The sequence below is a fragment of the Gymnoscopelus microlampas genome (assembly GCF_963454915.1).
Source record: "Gymnoscopelus microlampas genome assembly, chromosome: 12".
Classification (NCBI taxonomy): domain Eukaryota; kingdom Metazoa; phylum Chordata; class Actinopteri; order Myctophiformes; family Myctophidae; genus Gymnoscopelus; species Gymnoscopelus microlampas.
In genome coordinates this window covers 25,912,819-25,937,665 of record NC_139949.1, presented here as the reverse complement: position 1 = coordinate 25,937,665, position 24,847 = coordinate 25,912,819, and the positions used below count along the sequence as shown (strand labels likewise).

The window sequence follows — 24,847 nt, the reverse complement described above, 5'->3', positions numbered from 1 at the left end:
AGTCTATGTTTGTTAGAGACCCTGTTACTAATGATCAATTTCCTATCCAGCTGACAGTGAAACACAAAGCAGAAAGAGAAAGGTTAAGAGAATGTATGCTAGTATTTTTTTTAATCATTTTTCAGTATTCTCTACCTAATGTACCCTATATAACCCTATCTATAATTTTTTGAATTATATGTATGGGATGATAATCCATGACGATCCATGAGGTTATCAAAATTGAATATAACTTAGAGTTGGCACTATCTTCGTCAACCTTAGAATAAACGTTAACTTGCTACTCCAACAAGCGAGAGAAGCTCACTTGGAACACCCTAGAAATTACATTCAATTGTTGAAAATTATATTGCATCCATGTTTTTAAGGATAGTTTGTATCTAATGGTCACTTAAATAATGTCAATACAGTACAACATTTATTATTATGCATATTCATTTAATATGGTGATGATTCTGCAGCCATGTTGTCTGAAATAATGCACACTTTACGGCCAATCACAAACGCCTATCATCTGTTAGCCTGGCAGATTCGTCTGGTTGCCACTGGCAAATCAGCTTTGGCCATGGTATAACATTTTTTATGGTGTAAAAAATATTAAGATGATCCTGAGCTTATATTTTCAAGTTTGTAAAAGCATAACTGACTTCGTTAACAATTTAAAGACGCACTCCACATGTTTTTAACATGTTTTTTAAGCTTATCTATGAAAATGGATAAAGCATTAACTCATTCTCTGCCTTTGACATGTTTTTTTCCAAAGCCCACACCGCCTTTGATGTGTTTTGGTGTTTTCAGTGTTTTTCCACTAGATGGCACTCTTCGCTAACACATGAGCGACCATTTCATCCTAAGACACACGGATCCAGGAGATCACGTGATCCTCCACCGTTCACTTCCTTGTTATTCGATTTTGAAAAACACCGGTATCTCGCCTCCCTGGTTTTATTCTGCATTTTTGACGAGATGACGATGCTATATTCAACGGCCTATAATAAGCGAACGGCTTATTTATTTATTTACTCTGGCTGCGAATGAGTTACCGTAATATGGATTTTTACCCCAACAACTGTTCTTAAGACCACCCTCTCTGTGAAAGCAGGTGTGGCACGTGACATGAAATTCAGGTACTGCGTTAGCGCACAGACATAGCCAAGTCCAAGGTACTATAAAACTCCTTTATAGACGTTTTTTGGGTGAGAAAAATACTTGACAGGGGCATTATTGATCAAACATTTATATTTCTGACCAAGTTTGGATGTGTTAACTACAACTTTAAACATATTTTACTGATCTTTTTCAGTGGCTAAATGGATCAAATTCCATCTTCGGTTTCAGAATTCAGTTTCCTGAAGACCTTTCACAATTCTAGTGAAAAGGTCTAGAACACTTGCCAAAACTGCTGTCCATTTTCCAAAGCATACTGTGATGTGTTGTGTTCGGTCTTTTAGCCAATATTAACTGGATTGTTCAGGTAATAGTTCAGTAAGATATTAATGACATAGGAGAAAATATAAACAAACACAAAATCTAAAAACAAATCCATTTAGCGGAAAAATAGATACATGGCTGAAGCTTCGATTACACAATACATGTGTTGCTGATGGTATGATCCTTTTCATGTGGGATGAAGCAATCACAAAGTTTTGGTGAGTTTGTTGTATCCTTTACAGGGCCAGGAATGTGAACTGAGTTGAAATATGCCAGATGAACACTGGATACACTGTCACACGGTGCATGTCCCCAGTGTGTAATGTAACCCTCCCAACCACCCAAATGAGAGCGCTTAGCTTGGACCAGTCAGGTGATGAAAAGGAGTAAACAACTTTACTCGATGTACATTTCCACCATCAAATCTTGAGAAGGCTGCTTAAGAATAGAATGTTTTCGTTGCTTGATGTTCACTCTCACATTAAGCTGGGAAATGAAATGGTAACATAACCATAAAATTCAACTTGTGACACCAAGACTGATACACCGTTTAAAGGACAACTTTGTTTTTTTACAACCAATGTTTATGTTTTAGATTGTAATTAAAGTAAATAAAAGATGAGTGTTAAAAATTTTAAATGTACTGCTTTCTATAGTTTTAGCAATTTTCACAATCTTTTTCAGAGTGTTTTCACAGTGGGCGGGGGCATTCTGTCCGGTGGCTAAATATGCATTTTTTTTATCACATTAACCCGGCGTTTTCTTTATTATTATTTACAGTAGCTCTTCTAGCCCCCAATAACTCACATCTGGCCATCTCAGACAGCCGGACCTTTTTTATGGTGTAAAAAAGGCATATTTAGCCACCGGACAGAATGCCCCCGCCCACTGTAAAAAATATCGCAAAAAATGCTAAAACTATAGAAAGCAGTAAATGAAAAAAAAAATACACTCATCATTTATTTACTTTAATTACAAGCTAAAATATAAACCTTGGTTGTAAAAAACCAAAGTTGTCCTTTAAAGCAGTAGTTTATGATTAGTTATCACTGTCACTTGGTAATACATTATCACAGGAATGTTATATGCTTTCGTTTAAGTTTCCACGATACGACTATGTCCTCTGTATTTGTCCCCCTTAGTCCCTGTTCAACCTGCTGGAGTTTCAGAGGCTAGTGCTCCACTACTCGCCCCCGGCCAGGGTCCACGACTTGCCTCGCAACCAGAAGGTGAGGCCCCTTCCCATTCCTTTTTCTTAGGTCTCTCACTGGAGAGTAATTGAACTGAGATGGTGGCTTTTCTTGATGATTAACATTTTTTTTTTAGTAATACTGTATGATGTTCTATGTGCCTAAATTCTGATCTGTATTTGGCCGCAGAACCCCTTTTGAAAATAATTTGTGCCAGGGACTCTCATAACAGAATAATTAAAAAAAAAAATGATGGCAGATCTACAAGCTATTTTCAAATAGCTAAAAATAAAGATGGGACTTAAAGGACAAGTCCGGACTAAATCCCAAATGACTGGCCTTGGGGTCTATTTGCAGATTGCCCTTATCGTCCAGTTTCCCCAACAGCCCCCATAGCATAGTGTGGAGCCCATAAGCATGTTGTACAGTTATTATAGTACAGTTACTTTGATTGGCAGTTGTCCGAACGCTCATCCCAAAACATGATGTACGAGACTGGCGGCCCGTGTGGGGCAACCAAGGCATGGATCCGTGTGTAATGACAACTAATAACAGATTAATGAAGAACAAGTTTGACCGCAAAAAAATAGCTTCAGTAGCGATATGCTTATGAGCTCCACTCAATGCTATGGCGCTAGCCTGCTGGGAAAATTGGACAACGATTCTGCAGTCATTTGGGATCAATATAAGTAGGAAAAAAAGGCTATATGTTATTTTAGTCCGGACTTGTCCTTTAAGTGTTAAAACTGTTGCTCATTTTCTTGGAACCCCCTCAAACGCCCCTGGGGGTCTCAGAACCCCACTTTTTTAGAACCAGTACTGTACAGTGCTCAGCCCTAGTTCACATAGCTAAGCTGGTCTGCAGTGGCTAGCAGGATTAGCGAGCCATTGAAGCTGTAACTCCACTAAAGCGTTGTGTGGTGCACTAGCATGAAATCAGCGTGGCATGTTTGCAGCTACATTCAAACAGCTGTGAAATCTCTCCCTTAGGTCAGACTGTACCCAGAAAATCTACTCTATTCCCAGCTCCTAAGCTCACACCAGTGGAGTGTCTTTCCACTGGTGTGAAATGTTTGATGAGGACTTGCCACTTTCCCCCATCAGCACAGACACACAGACAGTGTGTGCCTTTGCTGCAGGGCCTCTGCATCTTTGTGCAGCTTCATTTAGCCTGGTACTGTTAATCTAATGCAGTAGCAGACTAAAAACGGAATGTTAGTCCCCCTGCATATATCCCACCATGGTGGGGTTGTCGCCATAATGTCAATGGCATTCCAGATCCTTCTTCCTCTCGCCAGGACTCAAAGCCAGTGTCGGGGTAGTCACTTAGATTCGCTACCTTTGATTGGTTATACCCACAAACATAATTGACAAAAGGACTTAACAATCAAGCTTTGCGTATTACAGAGAAATTTGAATGACAGAAACCTGAGAAAAAGATGGAGAGAAGTCGATGAATGTGTATGAGAGAGACAGGGAGGCAGACCGTAGAGATCATGTACAACTGTTTATCACATGTTGGGCCACTTTCATGGCTGTATGTATCAAGAAATGTAATAACTTTAAACCTGCCATCCCAATTTATGGCATGTCATTATAGGCGAAGTAAAAAAAATGCAAAAAATAGCAGATCTAAAAACATGTCACAATGCAATCCTGTTGTAAGATGAAGTAAAAGTACGGATTAAAGGCACGCTTCCTGGCTTTACTGAGCGTACTCTAATTTAGCATTTGTGTGTTTTCTCCAACCAGGAGCACAGGAACCTGCCCTTCATGCAGGAGCTGAGGAACCTTTTCTCCCTCATGGTGGGATCAAATAGGAAGTACGTGGACCCGTCGCGTGCCGTGGAGATTCTCAAAGATGCCTTCAAGTCCAGCGAGTCACAGCAGGTCAGCACTATTTCATCCTGCACATTTGGATGTGCAGGATGAAAAAAAAGGAGGCAATTTACAATTGCAAAAATGTTGAAAATCCATTACTACTTTTGTGTATTTGAGTAGACATCACACACTTTAATATAGTGTTCCTGTATAAAATATTCCTACATAATCAAGGTCTTCAAAGCCAATTATCTAAAATGTGTTCAAATATTTGATTCACACGCACGCATGCACGCACGCACGGTTTTCACTCTCCTTTTTTGCGTGATCGACATCTGTCAGAGAGAAACACAGCACTCAGTGATTTTGTTAAATACAAATTGAGGGAACAATTTACCTGTGAATGACAGACAACAATGCCTTGTTGAAGCTCTCACTATGTAGCACAGTAATTCACTAATTGTTGTAAACTATTGAATGTAGACAGGTTGCTAGAGCTTGAAAATGTGATATAAAGTAACTCACAGAACCACATGTCTTGCGTTAAAAGTATTTCTTGAACTTTATTGCATACATCTGAAAAACACCCTTTGCATAGCCAGACGATCGGAGATCTCTGACTACCGATATGTCTGGTGACATCTAAATAAAATGTAGGCGCTAGAACATCGTCAAGAACGTTCGCTAACAATCCTACATCTGCTGCTTTGAAAACCAATCCTGATAATATCCCAATATGAAATGCCGCCCCCTAAAGTCTCTAAGTTTTTTTTTAATTTAGAATTGTGGGATAGATGTGATCTTGGTTCTTCCTGCTACGCGAGGCTACCCTTTAACCTCTAATTGGGCCTCGTACTTTTGGCGCAGGGCTTGACCCCTCACTTACATTACAGTTCTGTTAATTCAGCGCTTTAACCGCTCCATCGTCTATAAATGTTAATCCCTAGACTCACAACGTCCCCGTGAACACTGCAAAAAGAAAAACATCTTATTGAACACCGGGGATTAGCCTCTGTATGCTAATATGTGATAATGTAATGTTAATATGACAAATTCCCCCCTCCCCCGAAAAAAAAACTTCTCCCCTCCACCCTCCTTACGAAAAGCAATAATAGCTCTTGTCTCTTTGGAGGTTAAGTGAGGTCAGCCTTCTGGTCACCGCATTCATCAGTCATGTCCCTCCACTGTGTATTATCACATTGAGGCATTGACCTGAATTACAGAGCGCCATTGATGTCTGCATTATGATAGAGTGGGTCTGGGTTACCAGGTTCTCCTTTTTGAAGTTCACCAATTCATGAACTCTTCTTGCTGTTGTCATTTACAAACTCCGGCCATGTCAGGTTTTACTCTGACTGGTTTAAACCACTGCTTTCTTGGCATGGTTATAGCCCCTGTTAAACCCCCTGTTAAACCTTGTCTCTGACCTCAGGGTCCTAAACGTAGTGTCACGTTCTAAAGCATTGTGAGCTTGTAGATCGGCTGTTATTAAAAACTTATGAATAGGGCCTGGTAAAATAAAATTAATTTCCATTTGTGTTACATTTTTCTCTATCAATAAGTGTTTATTGAAAATGTTTTGCTTCAAAAGTTAAAAAATGGTCAACTTGAATCAAATCTTCGGTTTTTCAAATTGAATCGGTGGTCTAAGTGAGGACTCTTCAAAGTCAGAATCACTATTGGACCCCAAAAATGTGGCATTAGTCAGGCTCTATTAAAAAGCAGACCCCGTAATTGTCCCGTGTTTATGTCTGTGCTTCACCCAACAGCAGGATGTGAGTGAGTTCACCCACAAGCTGCTGGACTGGCTAGAGGACGCCTTCCAGATGAAGGCAGAGGAGGACAGGTAATCCCCCCATTTCCCCTCTCTTCTCAGAGAAGGATTAATAGACAATAGGCATTATAGATAATGGGCATAGAGAATGAAACGAGTGCGATTCACATGGCTCTGAGACAGAGATGTCCTCTTTTAACTGCATTTTATTTTTGGCTATTTTCTATAATTATTGTGCAAGGAAGTCAGTGTATAGGGCTTAAGTGGCGGTTAGCAGCTGCTGTTTGTGTGTATTTGACCTCTTCTTTGTTTTTGGCAGGGAGGGCGAGAAGCCAAAAAACCCCATGGTGGAACTGTTCTATGGCCGCTTCCTGGCTGTGGGCGTTCTAGAAGGTAGGCTGCTGAAACGTAATAACAGTTTTATAACTTGTTTAATCTCTGAAAGGAAAGAAAATTAGAGATGGCTAGCCAGAGAAGGAAGAGAGAGATCAAGGCCTTGCCTGGCCCCAATGCAGCAGCCAGAATGCAAGCAAGTCCTTGCCCCCGGTAATGAAAGGTGACCTTGTTTTAATGAGATGGAGTCCATGTAAAAGAGAAAGAGGGTCGGCCACATTGATCCTGGAGGACCTTGACGGCTGATTGACATTGCGCTTATTATGCATGACAATACTGGCCTAGAGCCACCAAAAAGCTGGGCCAGCGGACACTTCTGCTCATAAAATGACCTTAATGCCTCATCTGCATGTCCGCTAACAACCCATCCACGTCGCTTTCTTTTTCTTTTCTTTTTTTACTTCTCATCAGTAGTCAATGCTGTGTGTGGCTGTGCTGCTCCTGCAGATAGAGTGCTGTGCTGCTGATGTTAAAGTGGTTATGATGAGTGACTGATTGCTGAACTAGTGAAAATCAGCTTAGATGCAAATGAATATGAAATGGCTCATATATCACATTAAGCCTGAGTTATACAGTTCTCTCTCTCTCTCTCTCTCTCTCTCTCTCTCTCTGTCTCTCTCTCTCGCTCGCTCGTGTGATCTTGGACTCTGTCACACCTGACCCAGTTCTTCCTGGGCCTGCCCATATTTTGCTTACTCTCTTTTTTGCACACACTGCCACAAGGACACAGCTTTATGTAATAATAAACTTTGTATAGGACTTGCCTTAAAGGGAAAGTACCTACTAATGATCTGTGTGATATTCTCCAGGTAAGAAGTTTGAGAACACAGAGATGTTCGGACAGTACCCGCTGCAAGTGAACGGGTTTAAGGACCTCCACGAGTGTCTCGAGGCAGCCATGATTGAGGGCGAGATCGAGTCCTTACACTCAGCGGAGAACTCTGCCAAGTCTGGACAGGAGGTCAGTACCAAGGATGGATTACGCCCACAGAAAATTAAACATAGGCAGGCACATAGCAAGAAGTACTGTGTCTGCATGTGATGAGATGCCATTATAGCACACATTGGAGAACAAAGAAAAAATGCCTGACATTTAGTGAGTTTGATTTTATTACATAAAGAAATGCATAGCAAATGACAGCATTTAAATTCGCCCACTCAAGAGACTGAGGTTGAACTGTTTGGGAATCGTCTATAACCCCGTCTCCCAAAGAGTTGACCAGATTTGTGACCCCTTGCTAGTCTAGCATTGACCTCTGGTTAGCTTCAGCCCAGATTAGGCCGTCTCCCAGGAGTTGAGAACAGCTAATTACCAGGTTAGTACACAGACATGGCCTCTGGCCAGGACCCAATTACAACTTACAGGGTGCTAGAGATGGAGAAAGGACAAGAGAAAAAATACATCGGAGAAAGAACAAGAAATGGAAAGAAAATCTGGCAAGGGTAGTCTCGCATTTCCAGACGGTCTGAGATCTCCAGCTACTGTTGACCTCTAAATTCAATGTAGTTGCTAGAATCGGGTGGAGACAATTCAGATACAAAATTAAAAAAACTATTACAGGTCCAATGCAAAGACCTTAAGGCGATCCTTCGTATTGAGATTTGTTTTCAAAGAAGTGTAGGTTTCTCTGCTGTTCTAGCCACTACATTGAATATAGATGTCACCAAATGTACTCGAGGCGGAGATCTCTGATCATCTGGCTACACAAAACTATGGCATGGTAGACAGTTCTTTGGTAAAGCAAAAATAATTAAAGTGAGACATGGTAGCTTGTACAGACTGTAACTGTTTCCTATAATGTGTGGCTGTTTAAGTGGTGGAAACCTGGCATGTCCAAGCCAGAAAACCCAACCTGGTCGTCACAATACAACTTGGCCTTGCGTGCGTTTATCAGTTATTGATGTTGTTGTAATAACCAAGATTGTCCTCAAGTCAAAGTGGTGGCTGTTTTTATTACCGTGCAAAAGCATTGCAGCACAATTGTAATCTCTGTGTGTATGTGTATTTATCTCAATTATAATACCGTCATTACATTTTCTTTCTTTCAGCACTGGTTCAGTGAACTCCCTCCCGTTTTGACCTTTGAACTGTCCAGATTTGAATTCAACCAGGCACTGGGGAGGCCGGAGAAGATCCACAACAAGCTTGAGTTCCCCTCCATGCTGTATATGGACAGGTGAAGGAGACAGCGTTGGCGTCACTCGTCAAAATATAAGCCTACATTAGATTGCTGTCTTGGCGTCCCTATTTTGGGCATGTCATTATAGGTGAAAATAAATGTAAACAAAGTTAAAAGAAGAAGACCATTTGCAAAAATAGCTGATCTACAAGCTCACAAATTGTCACGTAGTGACGTGTTGTAAGCGTTTAGATTAATCATCTTATGTATATGGGGCATAAGTGGTTAAATTATATTTACTAGTATGGCCTAGTCTATCTATAATAAAATAAATAAAATGCCATTAGTTTCATGTAAGACTGAAGTGCTCCCCTGGTGTGTGTGGTCAGGTACATGGACAGGAACAGGGAGATCACCAGGATCAAGAGAGAGGAGATCAGGAGGCTAAAAGAGCACTTGACTCTGCTCCAACAGCGACTGGAAAGGTACAACACCTGTGTACTTAGTCAAAGTCAACAAAACATTCGCATGTAGCCAAGGGACTGATTTCTCATTCTGTAGGCGTGGCCTACTGTCGCTTGCTCACTTTTTTCCAGACTTATTCTCTGTCTCTAATGTCTATTTTATCTCACCCTCTCCTTTTCTACTATGCCCTCTCAGATATCTAAGCTATGGCTCCGGCCCCAAGAGGTTCCCTCTGGCAGATGTCCTCCAATACGCCATGGAGTTTGCCTCCAGTAAACCTGTGTGCACCTCCCCTGTGGAGGACGTAGACACATCAGCGCCCCCTGGTGGCACAACAGGGCAGCAGCTTCCCCCACCAAGGCAAGTTGCAAACAAAGGTTTCACTGCTGCTCATTTCTTCTCCAATTGTTTCAGGAAGTGCAGTATGTGGAAATGAGAAGTATAAGTTAGTCAGTTCTCTCAAGAGAGAAAACACTAACGACGCAGAATAATTTGATTCTAATCTATAATGAAACGCCGCCACTGACTAAACAATAAAATATAAACCACATTTTTGTTTATTTGCATATTAGCCAAACTAGTCTACACTACACTGTTAACCACTTTTACAATAGCATCCCTATTCTGGGCCAAACATTTGTTGAAAATAGCAGCTCTACAAACGCACATCTCATGATGCAATGCTTGTAGACAAGCTATAGTGATGGAATTTGGTGCAGAGGGAAAACAGGAGTGGACCTAGTATAGAGCCGTGGGGAGCGGGAACCCAGTCAACCAAGGATATATGGTTTAAGTCGTTAAATAAACGGTAGCAGGACACGGTCCCCATACATACTGTATGTGCATTCCTCATACTCAGACAAAGTATGTGACATGCATTAACCTACATAGGACGTCCTCACAGAGTAGCAGCAATCCTTACAGGTGAATTGTCCTAACAAGTACTAAAACAATAATATTAACATTTAACAACGGTATTTTTTTATGATGCTACAAAATTCTGAACATTTTCATTTAAAGCTGCCATGTGATCATTAAGAGTGCTAGTGTGTGACGTGTGTACATGATAGTGTTTTTAATTTTAAGTTGTCTCTGGTTCCCACAGCACAGCTGAGCAGGGCTCTACGGCTCCTGCTGAGGGTTCAGCCGGGGCTCAGGGCATGGCGTCGGCCCAGCTGCAGCAGCAGCAGCAGCAGCAGCAGAGAGCGCCCATCCACAAGCCGTTCACGCAGTCCCGGCTTCCCCCGGACCTGCCCATGCACCCTGCCCCACGTAACATCACGGAAGACGAGCTGAGGGTGCTGGAGGGCTGTCTACACCGCTGGAGGAGTGAAGTGGAGAATGACACCCGTGGTACGACCTTTCAACTTCCTTGTGTGACCCCTTTTAAAATGTTTTTCACTGCTGGTGTTAACCTAAAGGACCGTACTGCTGTCAGTACATGCCAGTGTCTATTCACAGCTGCAGCCAGGTATCATAAATAGACAATTCTCATGTTAATGGCTTTATTTTTAGACTTGGCATTAAATTTACATTTTCTCCAAAGTAATTAAGTAAGTCAGTGTTGGCTGTCGATGTTCGAATTTAGCTCATAAAATTCTTTCCAGCTGGACTTTCCAAATTAATTCGCACTGAAATGCATTACAATGAACAATAACATAACTTAGACAGAAATAACCGTGCAATTATAGATAGAATGTCGGATTACCTATCTCGAGCAAGTTTCAAGTCTCTGCAAGTTGATTTTCATACTGTACTAAAATGCAATTCATACAAAAGCCTTCCTCAAAAATCAAACAAATCATGGTGTGCTTTGGTAAATGGTCAGCGGTAATGTCAAGTACACTGTGAGTTGTAGTCAATGGGCTAAACATACCACATCACTGGTATGGTCTTTTAAAATTTGGGCAGATAAGGGAAATTACTTAAAAGGGGAGAGGTTCTACATTACTGCTGAAAAAGCAGCTGTCGGGTATGAAGAAACATGTTCTCGCCCCTCCTATTTTTATGCGAGAACTTCTGGGAACTCAGATTAGAAGAAACATGACATTAAGAGTGGAGGAAGTTGCTAGTTGTAGAATACACTATGTACATTTTAAATGTCTAGAATAAAAAAAAACAGCTTTATTTGCAATACTCTGGAACCCATTCTACTATATGAAATTATGTATACTAGTCCATACCCGTGGGGGGATATGCGCACATTGCGCATATCCCCAGTCAGTTCGTCACATTGCGCACGGGGCCATCCCACAGCTGGGCAGCCGTAACCATGGCGACATGCTTTTACACAAAACGCTAATAAACAGCTGAAATTTGGTGAAATCGAAAAAAACAGCCTTCGCTGTTCCTTGCACATGGTAATGGTCAATGGCTGTGTGCAAATTCAGATCAATTGCTCCAGCCACTGAGGAGAACCGGGCAGAACACATTTTGGCCTCACCACTACAGAGCTTTGTAGAATTATAGTAGGATTAGTCCATAACCGTGGGGGGATATTGGTTTACAAGACTATAATAAGTCCACATGATTTCTATTTGCGTTTTATATGTTTTTGTCATTTCAGATCTGCAGGGCAGCATATCCAGGATCCACAGAACCATTGAAATGATGTACTCTGACAAATCCATGATGCAGGTGTGTGTGCGCAACACCCTTTTCCATGTTAACTGTATAACTATGAGAAACCCTTAAAAACTAAACTGAACATATCAAGTTCTTTGTTTTTCTCATGGCTGTGGTTCCATGCAGGTTCCATACCGGTTGCACGCAGTCCTGGTCCATGAGGGCCAGGCCAATGCGGGCCACTACTGGGCCTACATCTACGACCCACACCAGCGGCGCTGGATGAAGTACAACGACATCTCTGTTACCAAGTCATCCTGGGAGGAGCTGGTCCGGGACTCTTTCGGAGGTTATCGGAATGCCAGCGCCTACTGTCTCATGTACATCAACGACAAGAAGCCTTTTCTCATAGAAGGTGACACACACTTGAGCATGTACACATAAAGGGAAGTTGGACTGGATTACTCTGTCAGTGTCAGACCCTTGTCGAAATGTGACAATGGCTCAGTGCATACATATTCTGGTTATTCTCTTAAGTTACTTAACAGTTTAGTTAATAATCTCTCTTTCTCTCACCTTTGTGTAATTAATCAAAATATATTAAGTATTTATTTTTGTTTTAAGATTTCCCACCTTGTGAACAGTCTTTTGTTTTTTGCTTTATTGAACAATATTACGAGTCAAAAAATTTTAAGTTAGTCAGCAGTGAGTAGCTCCAAATAGGCCTTTATGTTTGACCATCTGTCCAATGTGTCTTTGCAGAGGAGTTTGATAAAGAGACGGGTCAGATGTTGAGTGGCTTGGATAAGCTTCCCCCCGACCTGAAGCAGTACGTGAAGGAGGACAACCACCTCTTTGACAAGGAGATGAATGAGTGGGACATCCTGCAGGCCCGCAAGGCCCAACAGGAGAAGCTGGCCCTGGCCACTGCGGCAGCCTTGGCCGCAGCCAATGCCTGCACCTCCTCCCCCTCCACGCAGCCCATGAGCATCGAGTCTAGTCCTCCAGACAACTCAGGTCAGGGTAACAGTATTCAAGACACAGAGCAGCCCAGCAGAATGCGTAAATTAGCAATCAATGGTTGGTAGGCACATTTCCCTATGAAGATATTTGGTGTAGAGGGGGAAAAGGAGGGGGCCTACAATAGACCCCTGGGGGGACTCCAGTCAATTAACTATATGGTTTAACCCATTAAAACCGGATCCGTGTCATTTTCGATTTTTGTGTTGGCTATTCAAAAATAGCAGATATACAAGATCACAGCGCGTCACTTCGTGCCGCGAGCTTGTACATCTGCTACTTTTCGAACATTTTAGAAAAATCTTGGAAGTAATAATTTTGAATTACCAAAAAGTTTGAGATTCGTTTTAAGATTTACCACCTCATACGCAGTCTTTTGTTTTTCGCTTTATTGTACAATATTATACAAAAATATTAGGATAGTTAGTTACTCAGCTGTGAGTAGCTACAAATAGGCCTTTATGTTTGACCATCTGTCCAATGTGTCTTTGCAGAGGAGTTTGATAAAGAGACTGGATTTGTAGAGGTCTTAATGGGGCTTCGTCCACACGCACACGGGTATTTTCATAAACGTAGCTTTTTATATGCGTTTTGGGGGGTTCGTCCACACGCAAACGCGTTTTTGCTCCATGTAAACGCATCTTTTGGAAAACTCCTGCCACAGTGTAGATTTTTAAAAACTCCGGCTATGTGTTCCCGTGTGGACACGGTAAACGGAGTTTTTGCATTTAGCCGTTAACGTTTAGCCGTTGCCGTGTGGACAGAGAGATTTTTTTAAACAGGGCCGTGTAGACGCGGAGGTTTTCAAAAACGAAAACGAAATATCTGCGTTTATGAAAATACCCGTGTACGTGTGGACGAAGCCTGGGTTAAGTGGTTAAGATTCTGGTTGGATTAGACCTCCTTGTTTCCCTGTGCTGTTCAGTGCCCCAGCAGGACCCTGAGTACATGGAGCAGCCGTGTCCTACCAGTGACTCCAAACACCTGCAGGAGGACGTGGAGAGGGCCATCTCCAAGGCTGCCTCTGAGTTAGAGGAGAGGAGCCCTGAGGCACTGCTGAATGCTGTAAAAAAACACACACACACACACACACACACACACACACACACACACACACACACACACACACACACACACACACACACACACACACACACACACACACACAGGCATTCATCATGCATCACTCCTCAGACTGTCCTTGTCAGTCTGTTGACATTAGTGCCAATGTATTTATCTTTGTCTCATCCCTTTTTTTTCATTCTTTTTTCTCTCTTCTTTTTTTTGTGAGAGTGTGTGACCTTAAATCTTGCGGGAGCAAAAACTTTCCCCCTCGAAACATTTTGGCTTATTAATTATGCCCTTTTACTTTAACATTACTATAACAAAGTTACTTCTGACATCATTTTTGTAGTCACTGAAGAATTTGGAATTTGAGCAATGCTCCTTCCTTCTCAACTGCATGTTCTATTGACTAACTGGAACATTGTTGTTTATGTCATGGGGTTTGCAAGACAGCTAAAGAATTATGCCAGTCAAAAGGTTATATATTCAAAGTTCAGGGACACAACCCATGTTGGCTTGCTAAAATAGCAACACTTGCCTGCTCGCTCGAAATGAGTTATAACCAGTCAATGGAGTTAGTCTCTTACTGCATGCAACTCAGTTAAGGAAACATCAACCAATAATCCATTTTAAAGGGAAGACCATCTCTTAGGCACAAAATAATCACAATGTTACAAGGTAGTGAAGAATGTTTAGCCGCATTAACCCTAGCGTCCCTATTCTGGGCATATCATATTGCTGTAGGTGAACGTTATGCTAAAATTGCAAATCTACAACCTCACACTTTGTGACGCATTGTGAGCTTGTAAATTGGCTATTTTTGACAAAGCGTTGGTGTAGAGGGAAAAAGTTGGGGACTAAGTGTAGACCCATGGGGGACCTCAGTCAATGAAGTGTGTATAGGTTTTAATTGGTTAAAAATACCAGAAATATGACTCATGTACCAACTTTGAATGTCCCACGGCTTTTCTATCTGTCCTCTATCTGCTCTGTCCCTTCCGTTCTTTTCACAGTCTCTTCCCTGCCCCTCCTCTCCCCCCCAGCCTGAGTTTCAGGCCTCTTCCACCCCTCCTCCTGACCCCACCCTGGAGGATGAGTCCCCCGCCCAGCGCACCGTAGAGGTGGCTATCCCTCATGTGGGAACCTTTGTCATTGAGTCAGAGGAAGGGGGTTACGATGACGAGGTAGCACTCGCTCCGCCAGATCCCTGCTCCTTCGTAGCGCTAAGTCTGTGCCTGTTGGATGTGGTGTAAGAACACCAGTGCTCCTTTCTTATGGCTGTTGGAATGACTTTTATTTTGTTTTTTTCATGCCTGAGAAAAGCCCACCACGTTTTGCCGATTGAGGTCAGGGTTAGGCCGTGCCGGGCGTCACTCCAGGTTAAAGGCCAGTGTTTTGAAACCAGTCTGGAATGGGACGGGCTTGCTTGACTTGAAAACTCCCCTGTGGAATGCCTGTCCCAGCCCTGCATCTTGCTACAGAAGCATCCTTTATGTTTTCATTTACACACTTAAGAGGAGCTTGTGACCTGCAGCTCAACCACGATCCAAATGAACCCGGTTAACATGCCAGTGACATGAAGAATGTGAAATGTTATCTGATGTTCATTCAACTTCTGATTTACTTCAGTATATAAATGGCAGTAGATAATCTGGCATTGCACTGTGCTCTGATTTCATTAAGATGGGTGATTTGGACTGGTGTGACGTTAGTTTTGAATCCGTGTGTACAGTGTGGTTTGGATTGGCTTTTTTGTCATACTGCGCACTACAAATTGTTGTCTTGGCTTTTGGAGGTTGGTAGTAGGACAATGTATTTTTTCTTTTACATTTTTCTTTTATTTTAAAGATTGTGCCTTTCCACTGGCTGACTCACATAGATTTGTCACCCTAACCAATGCATGGACTGCTGAATGATGAACGGTGTTCTGTGCTGTAGTGCTTCATAGCAGATAACATAGTGTTTTGGCCTTGCTCGGTGCATCTCAAGGATGTTTTGTCATGTTTAACGTGGTTCCACCTTCTGGGCAGGCGATGATGACCCCAAACATGCAGGGTACTATTATGGCCATTGGCAAATCCAGCAGTGTGTTTGAAAAGAGTGGGCCAGAGGCAGCCTTCTTTAAGGTACATCCCATGTCTCTGTTTCCTGTCTTATTTTCCTCTTCATCTGTCCATCCTCATCTTCTTTGATGTGTCACCCTTCATTTGTCTGCCGCCTTCTCCTTTCTCTACGTCCGTCAGTGAAGAATAGAATTGTAAAACTGTCAGCGTGCCCCATTTCCTAGTAAACACAAGGAAAGAAAAGTTTTCTTTAAAAGAATGAGGAGTATGATGGGGATTGTGATGGCATTATGTTTCCTGTTAGGCCTACATGCTATTGGCCAAAGATTGTTCTCTTGTGACTGATGTCCTCAGCAGCTTTTCATTTTTTTGTTTTTGAGATCCAGATGTTTTAACCCCAGGAAGACTAGAGGCTCATTCGTGTGTCTCTAATGGGGATCCTTTAATAAACATAAACAATGGAAGAAATTTTTAATGACAGCTTGATTACGTTTGTGCTTGAATACAAGGAGAATATTATTTTGTATAACATTCCTTTACGATGAATGAAGATTCCAAAAACTAGTTAAGTTGTAGGTGGCCAAGAACAGCCAAATTATTTAAAAAAATAGTTTATAAACTCCAAAACAACGCTGACGATGTAATCCAAACTGTTTTCTATCCAGTCGTATGTCACAACTTTCAAAAGATCACTTTATGTTGAAGAAAATATATTATTTAAAACATTTCCAGGCCAAATCGTCTCATGCACGAATTCTGCACACGCCTGGGTGCGCGCGTGCGTGTGAACTGAGCTCCTGTTAAACCCCACAGGCATGCCCAGGCGTGTTCTTCGCTTGTGCGTACCACAGTGCACTGTAAGTGATTTAAAAATGTAATTTTCTTCAACATAAAGTGACGTTTTGAAAGTAGTATCATAAGACTGGATAGAAGACAGTTTGGATTACACTGTGGGTGTTGTTTTGGAGTTTACTGATAGAGGAGATCTTTTTTATATAGTTTTGCTGTTGTTAATGTAGCCCACTTAAGTATATTCTTAGTTTTTGGATTCTTCATTCACCGTTAAGGAATTTTATACAAATATAAATTCTTCTTCTTTTCAAGCCATCACAGGGTGAGTAAATGAAAGGAAAATACGTTATTTTAGGAGCGAACTACTCCTTTTAAATCTAGAGGTTTCTCAATAAATTATTGGTGTAAATCTGTTGGAACACACTGACCTTCTGTTAAAGAGAAAGTTGACCTTTACCATCTCAAGCAACAACTATGGTCTTTGGCTTTGTGCTTTCAGCCCCTTTCCTCTCAATGTTGTCTTAAAACCCCTTCCAGGGGCATCTGGGTAGTGCAGGGGTAAAGTACCGCCACTGTGGAGACCGGGGTTTGATTCCTCCACAGTGCGTCTGGCTTGGCCAGGCGCCCCATCGAACACAATTGCCGTTGTTCGTGGGTGGTTAGCCGGCAGGGGTTTGTGTTCCTTGTCACTGGTGCTGCACTAGTGATTCCTACAGGCTGGTCGAGGTGGGTGTTCAGCAGCATGCGGAACTGGGATTATACTCTCCTGGTGAAACTCCACACTGGCAGGTGAAAAGAAGCAGCTGGCGACTCCATGTGTATTGCAGGAGACGTGGTTGCATACACCCTCCCCAGACCAACAAGTGGGGTTTAGCAGCAACAGGGACCGAGTTGTAGTTCATTGTTTGAAGGGAATTGGGGAGGAAAAAAAATACATCAACAAACAAACAAAAAACAAACATTAAAACAACCTTCCAGCAGACTGGTTTGGTACATACCATGAACAGTGAGTAAAATAAACCAGGAAGTATGCAGACTTATGCTGTGTATCCACCAAAGCATTTCTTCCCGTCTAAAAAGGCTTGAAAATATTGAAACTATTGGCAAGCAGATAAATGCCACACGTGAATGTGCAGTGCAAAATAGACGCTCATAAAAAAACTATTCAAAACATATGCTGTGCTCAAGGAAAAAAGCTTTGTGGACACAGCCTTAAAAGTAACTGACCTATAGAATGTCATGCCAGTGATCATATTCATTTGACAGTCAAAAACAAAAAACAGACAGAAGAGAGTACATCCATACTGTCTCAATCCTCAGTGAGAGCTTCTCATTGAATCTCAGCATCCTTCTTTCCGTGTGTGGCCAGGCCATAAAGGTGGAGTACACTCGTCTCCTGAGGTTTGCCCAGGAGGACACGCCTCCAGAGAACGACTACCGGCTGCAGCATGTTATCGTCTACTTCATCCAAAACCAGGCCCCTAAAAAGATCCTGGAGAGGACTTTGCTCATGCAGTTTGCGGACAGGAACCTGGCCTTTGATGAGAGGTAGGGTGCACCACTTGAGTTGATCTGCCGCATGTGTTCTACTGTGTTGTGACTATGTCCAAACATCGCCAGTAGAGGGTAGCAGAGCCCATGGCTAGATGACACCCTCCAATGCAGCCTTGTTGGCTCACTGGCAGCTCACTGCAGCTTGATAGGGTCTCATCAGGCCAGTCTATTTTTGCAGCAAAATAAATAAATAAATAGTGCTGTCTCCACCTCTGCGCAAACACATGATAAAAAGGTACTCTCATGGTAATGTCAGATGATACATATAATTATCTAGGTTTAGGTTTATCTATGTTCCGCCATGTTAATGTACCTTTTTCTCATGTTGGGAGAGGATCAAATGCTCCTTCTTGATGACATCTAAAAACTTTTCAACTGTGCTTGTTGGCCTCAATCCATATTCATGAGTCAAAAATTGATTTCGCCCCTCTCCTCTATTTTGAGCCAGGGTAATTAGATTTATGTGTGCTCGTGGCCTCAATAGGAACCTCAGGAGGAGCATTTCACTCCTCCACTCAGCACTAAAGAGTGATTCATTAGGCTACGTTAAGGCCTAGGGGCAGGCTGGAGCATTTCATCCTCCCGGAGCATTTCACAATGACTCACCATCCCAACACTGACACTTCTCCTCTCCTTCCTCACCAGGTGTAAGAGCATTATGAATGTGGCACGTGCCAAACTGGACCTCATTAAGCCAGAGGAGATCAACATGGATGAATATGAGGTCAGCAAAATACTTACGGTCTGACATTGCAATCTATAAAGCACACAAATCTTCACTCCTTCACAGACCCTCAGAGAGATGTTATTTACACGCTATCCTGTCTGTTTTTCCAATCTTTGCCATTGCCATGAAATAACCTGATCATAGATGAGAAACTGACTTTTCACATCTCTTTCCGGCCACTCCTTAGAGCTGACTTTCATTAGCTTCTGTTTGGTTCTTTTATCAGATGTGGCATCAGGAATACAGGAATTTCCGCGAGACAACTATCCATATGGTGATTGGCTTGGAGCTGTTCCAGAAAACAAAGTATGGTGACACCTTGTTACTCCTTCAGATTAATACCTTTCCTGTTTTATTAGCTGGGTAACATTTCATTCATAGGAATAAAATCAGTGCTTGTATTTGCAACCCTTTTGGATTATGTGACACAGTTGCGCACTCTTAATTTGTTGCAAAGACAACTTCACGACCTTTGACGGGTGACTTCTGTCTAACCTACTGCTGTTATGCTCTACATATTCATTAGCTGATATCTAGGCAGTTGTCCATTTACTGGTTCACTGCTGACATTTTGTGTCTTGTTCAATTTGATATTTACTCAAGCAATAGCTGTTTCAAACTAATCTCATTCTAACTCGGCTAACCTCATAATAATTCTGTCAAAAGTTGTAGCTTAATGTTATCCAAATTTCACTATTGTGTAATTTCCGTTTCATTATTCACTCAAAATGTCCTGCCTAATCTTTTTAGATAAATTACCTATTTGATCTCATCTGATATCGTACTCATTGCACTAATAAAACTGATTTAATACAAGCTTGGTATCATCCAAAACTATCTGTGGTTTTGATTTGCTTAAATAGCCTGTATTATTTATTCAAAAGGTTACAGCCTAATCTTAAATAGTTTTACTGTAATCTTCATTTCAGCCAATGAAGCCAGTACCACACCAGTGTTTGATGAGTATTCTACCTGTGTGTCTTCCTGTCCAGTTATGTGGAGGCCCTGATGTACCTGATCTACGCTTACCAGTACAACAGGGAGCTGCTGGCCAAGGGCTCCTACAGAGGTCATGACGAGGGACTCCTTAGTTACCACCGTCGACAGTGTTTGTTGGTGAGTCAACCCACAAGATCAGAAAAAAGTCTACGTCACTGTTCTGTTTAAAATGAAACCCAGAATTTAGTTAAATGAATGCTTTAGTTCATTACTACCTTCGTCTTCCTCGTATCTGTAACAATCTCTCAATCTTTATTATGGATTAATAAACACACTCGCTTAAATGAGCTGATGAACTGAAGACGTAATGATAAAACGTATACCTGTTTAATTTCGCAATTTGTTTTCAAATTAACTGATTGCAAAGAAGGCGTTGACAGCACTTGCCAGCCTCTTTGAAAGGAGAAACTGCTTTGTTCAACAGTTCTTCATGTGACCCTGAACGCCTTTTGCTGTCAAACTCCCCCTCTCTCCCCTCTGTGAGACTTCCTCAGCTATGCCAAAGCAACTGAGCCAATGAGTCAGAGCACCAAAAACCTTTCTCCCTCATGACTAGAGCCGTGTGCTTTTGAAGAGATAATTGTATTGGCTTCCAGACGGTTTACAAACGATTCAACTGAACTTTTTATTTTTTATTTTTTTTCTGCAATCTCATACCAATGTCTTCTCGGTCTTTTAAACAAAGCCTTGTTTTTATTTCACTGCTGCCCTGCTCCGGGCTGTTCTTAGGTATTACTGGTCAGGGCTAAGGGTATTTCTGTGTGATCAGCCTGGAACTGGTCTGTAGCAGTTGTATTACTGCTGCACTCGGTAACCTTACACCAGCATTGTTCTCATAATGTAATCACTGGGAGTGGGAATAGGAAGCAGGAGGCCCAGGGAGTGTAAACACATGAAAGCCCCATTATACTTTGTTGCGTGTCGGTGTCACACGCCGAACACAGTCGATCTACAAGCTCACAGCATGTATGTGTGCGACACCGGCATGCAACTATAAATCAGGCATTAACATTACCATGAGACACAAACCGTGTCCTCAGTTAACCTCCATTCCTCCAGGTCTCCGCAGCTATATTGGCCATCTCAGATCTCTGGCTGGGGCCCCAAAGTCCCCGCTCTGTCTGCTCAGCTGTTTACCTTTGGCTTGTTATTTTAATTGAAAACACAGCTAACATTGACATAGTTAATGTTCTTGGATGATTTGCAAATCCAACCATAGTCTGTAATGTTTTTGGTGGGCCTCAAAGAGGTGTTTTCTACGACGAGGTCAGAGAGTTTGTCTGTGACAGCAAAAGGTGTCTTCAGCCAAGAGCTGGGTGGAATTGTCTGTCCAGTGTGCATCAGTCCAAGTACGTCAGTGTCTACTGGGTTCTGTAGGACATGTGTTTTTTTTAGCACTGATAATAAAGGGATGACTTGGTAATAAGACATGGAGGAGTCACAAATTAAAACAAATTAGCACTTGATAATAAACAGATGACTTGGACATAAGGCATAGAGACGAGTCACACATTATACCATCTACACTGATTAATGCCATCAATACATGCCTGTACAGGGGAATTGTGTTCATTAGCTTACAGTATTTAGGTTTCTTGTGTAATTAATCCAAATCAGTTTATTTGCCAAGAATGTACATTTAACAGACTCGTATATTCATCCATTTAAGTGGTCAGGACAATACGATATACATTCACTCAAATGTCGCTCCAAATTTCCTCAAGGGAAAGAGTATTTATAATGTAGCAGTTCATGGCCGACATTGTGAGTTCAGCAGTACATAATATAGTGAAATGAATTATGAGCCCTGTGTAGCATGGAGGCAGTTCCTGAGGCTAGTGTTGTAGCTTACAAAGACGTGATTAGAAATGAGTGGTGGAGTGATAAATCAAACGACCATAGTCATTAATTTGTCGCCTGTATTTCTACCTGCAGAAACTTAACGAGCAAGCAGCAGCCATGTTTGAATCAGGGGAGGAGCCAGAGGTGACCACAGGGCTGGGCATCATGAATGAGCTGGTGGTGCCCTGCATCCCTCTGCTGCTGGTCCATGAGGTTGAGAGTGACCTGCTGGCTGTGGAAGACATGAGGAACCGCTGGTGCTCCTACCTGGGCCAGGAGATGGAATGTAAGTTCTTGTGAAGAAAAGGAATGGGAGATATTTTATTATCACCCAGCATTATGTTTTTGCACGAGGTTGCCCAGTCATCGGTACTTGGTTGGATAACCTCATGCAATAACGAATACCAGACAATCATTTGTATATCACATACCCATATCCTTATTTAATCAACATTTTAAGTTAAATAGATTAGCATTATTGTCACCAAAGAACTGACACGGCAAATGAAATTATAGTTTTCCCAACATTGTGGGCAGAGAGTTGGCCGCCATTCTGTGACCCAATGAATGCCGTCGTTTTCCGTGTTCGTGTTTTGCTTCCTTTGCTCCTGGATAAACTAGTGTCTCCTCAACCGAGAATTCTACCATATCATCCATAACAACCATTCTTTAGCTGCTATAGATGTTTCACTCATTTTGTCCATGTCTCATGGTGAGTTTCTTCTGCAGTGTGGTTGCACGCAGTTCGGCGAATGGTGGCTCTTTAGCTTGCGCTGATTGGTCAGCTAGAGCTGACAGCTTATTTACCCTCTCTGTCCTTTTATCACCCCTTCCCTCACTCAGGGCAAACAGAGAGATTGGGTATGTGATATATGAAATACATGAGGATTTCTGTATAGTAGAAGGCCAGGTGCAGCTACTAAGCTGTTTGTGTTGTTTTGGTGACGGTGCGTTTTGGATGCCAGTCCTAAGAAATATTGCTGTTAATCATTTATTTTCATAAAACAAGATTTTCATAATCTTTGTTTCATCTTATTTTCATAATCTTTGTTTCTGCATATTTTGAGACAACTAGTCATATCACAGAGAAACTATTTAGCTTGTGTTTGTCGTGATTATGCATGGGCAAAATGAGGAACCTCAACACTATCTTCTGCTCTCCTTTCAATGACAGCCAACCTCCAGGAGAAGCTAACAGACTTCCTCCCCAAGTTACTGGACTGTTCAATCGAAATCAAAAGCTTCCACGACCCTCCCAAGTTGCCCACCTTCTCCACTCTCGAGCTGTGTGAACGCTTCAGTCACGTCATGGCTGCCCTCGCCAGGGTGCCCACAGGTGGAAGATGAGCTAGGTGGAGCATCAAGCCCCCTGTATCTCAGCCCCAGCCCTGGGCAAAAAATACAAAACAAACTCACAACAAAACCCATGGACCTCTCTTTTAACCCATGCCTTCCTTATAAACCAGGGGTCATTTGCTTATAGCTGTTACTCCTCTGTTTCTCTTTTGCTGCTATAGGTTATCATTATAAATATTATTTCAGTTATATTTTAAGCAAATCACAACCAAGAGGAAGGATGAGAACTTCTGAGGGGACACAAATAATGAAGCAGAAAAGAAAAAAAGAAACGCAATCCTGCAGTGATTGGAAGCCAAGCACATTCTGCTTCAGCTTTGTAAAACAAGGTTGAAGGTTTTTGTAGGCTTTTAAGTTTTTTTATTTTTCTTATTGTTGTTGCTGTTTGGTTTAAGCCCCCACACCCCACATAAGCCCTTTCTCAAGCACCGGCCCTTCTCTGCCTGAAAAAGATCACCTTGCTGCTCTGCCATCAGTCTGGTACAGTATTACACAATTTTTGTTTTGTTTTGTTTTGTTTTTCTAAGGAAGTGAGGAAATGAGAGCCTTGAGGATTTCAGCGACTCTTAAGTATCTCAAATGGGTCTCGTGTCTCTGTGGACTGCACCAGAATGAGAGTTTTTTTGAGTGCTGTGGTAGACAGCCATGGACACTCTGTGGCTTGTTAATAAATTGAGAGAATAAAGTTTTATTTATGGCCCTTTTAGGCCAACTAAACAGTTGTTTTGTCTGATGTGTGTTTTAGTTTTTGGATGTATGCATTAATACAACAAAACGTATGTAAATATGCACCATTGCACTCTTTAAGACTTGCACTTAACAGTATTTCATCTTGGCATGGCCCTTGTAGAACAATAAATTCATAACAATGTATGTTGTCTGTCCTGGAGATGGTGTGCAAATCATACGTGAAAGACAGGGTAGCAGATCATTTTAAATGGTGGAAATTCAAATGAGTAAAAACCTAATTTGGCGTTTCCATAAACAATAGTTATGTTCTACATTTTGGAAATCAGTGTTTGAACAGCAAAATCTGCCCCACCCCAACATTCAGAAAACATTTCATAATTAAAGTTGTGTGATGTCGGGAGTGGAAGAAGTCCATGCTGGTAAACTCACCCATGCTCCATATAAAGACTATACTGTACTTCTAATATACTGTACATACCAATATCATACCAAGTAAAGTCAATATGCACTATCTAGCAACTTTCCCCACTGATGGCATGATTCTTCATACCTGGACAGCTGCTTTTCAGCAGTCATGGAGAAATTCATTAAGTTGTACTTCATTATTAGTAGTGTCATTTGGTGCGCGCACTCATTATTGCAGACAGACATAAAAGCAAAGATATGGTGGTTGTAAAACAGAGTGAGTTCTTTTTCCTCCCTTCATGGAGCAACAACTGGAAATTTACCAGTGACATTGGGTGAGTTGAGTGAGTTTGTCTTTTATTATGACCTCATACTGTATGATAATGAGCTCTTGGAATGTATGTGAAATCTATATACCAAAAACAGAGGCATAGAATTCCCTGCTCTGCTAGCTCAGCAGAGCAAAAAAACAAAAGGATGTCTTACAGCCTTTGCGTTTGTCTCTGTAGGTTAATTATAATAGAAGTACATTGCTTATTTCTAATGACCAAGTGGCTCTTGACCAGAAATTAAGT

The 24,847-nt window shown here is 41.8% G+C and overlaps 1 protein-coding gene across 4 annotated transcripts in view; it reads left to right on the top strand.

The window, feature by feature from the left end:
• usp25 (ubiquitin specific peptidase 25) overlaps positions 1-23,202 on the top strand; it is a 30,299-nt gene extending 7,097 nt beyond the window's left edge. The window contains exons 6-26 of one of the 4 annotated variants that reach the window (XM_084075061.1): positions 2,574-2,660; positions 4,374-4,511; positions 6,215-6,288; positions 6,536-6,609; positions 7,419-7,570; positions 8,659-8,786; positions 9,119-9,214; positions 9,390-9,554; positions 10,300-10,547; positions 11,761-11,831; positions 11,946-12,174; positions 12,522-12,776; positions 13,705-13,844; positions 14,858-15,028; positions 15,875-15,970; positions 18,069-18,247; positions 18,899-18,977; positions 19,207-19,286; positions 19,973-20,096; positions 21,915-22,107; positions 22,996-23,202. In XM_084075061.1, coding sequence (XP_083931187.1) covers positions 2,574-2,660; positions 4,374-4,511; positions 6,215-6,288; positions 6,536-6,609; positions 7,419-7,570; positions 8,659-8,786; positions 9,119-9,214; positions 9,390-9,554; positions 10,300-10,547; positions 11,761-11,831; positions 11,946-12,174; positions 12,522-12,776; positions 13,705-13,844; positions 14,858-15,028; positions 15,875-15,970; positions 18,069-18,247; positions 18,899-18,977; positions 19,207-19,286; positions 19,973-20,096; positions 21,915-22,107; positions 22,996-23,168 — 2,952 coding nt within the window. In that variant the 3' untranslated portion in view covers positions 23,169-23,202. Of the gene's footprint in view, positions 1-2,573; positions 2,661-4,373; positions 4,512-6,211; positions 6,289-6,535; positions 6,610-7,418; positions 7,571-8,658; positions 8,787-9,118; positions 9,215-9,389; positions 9,555-10,299; positions 10,548-11,760; positions 11,832-11,945; positions 12,175-12,521; positions 12,777-13,704; positions 13,845-14,857; positions 15,029-15,874; positions 15,971-18,068; positions 18,248-18,898; positions 18,978-19,206; positions 19,287-19,972; positions 20,097-21,914; positions 22,108-22,995 lie in introns of all 4 variants that reach the window. The other 3 variants (XM_084075062.1, XM_084075060.1, XM_084075063.1) reach the window with 3 other exon arrangements.
• The last annotated feature ends 1,645 nt before the right edge of the window (positions 23,203-24,847 follow it).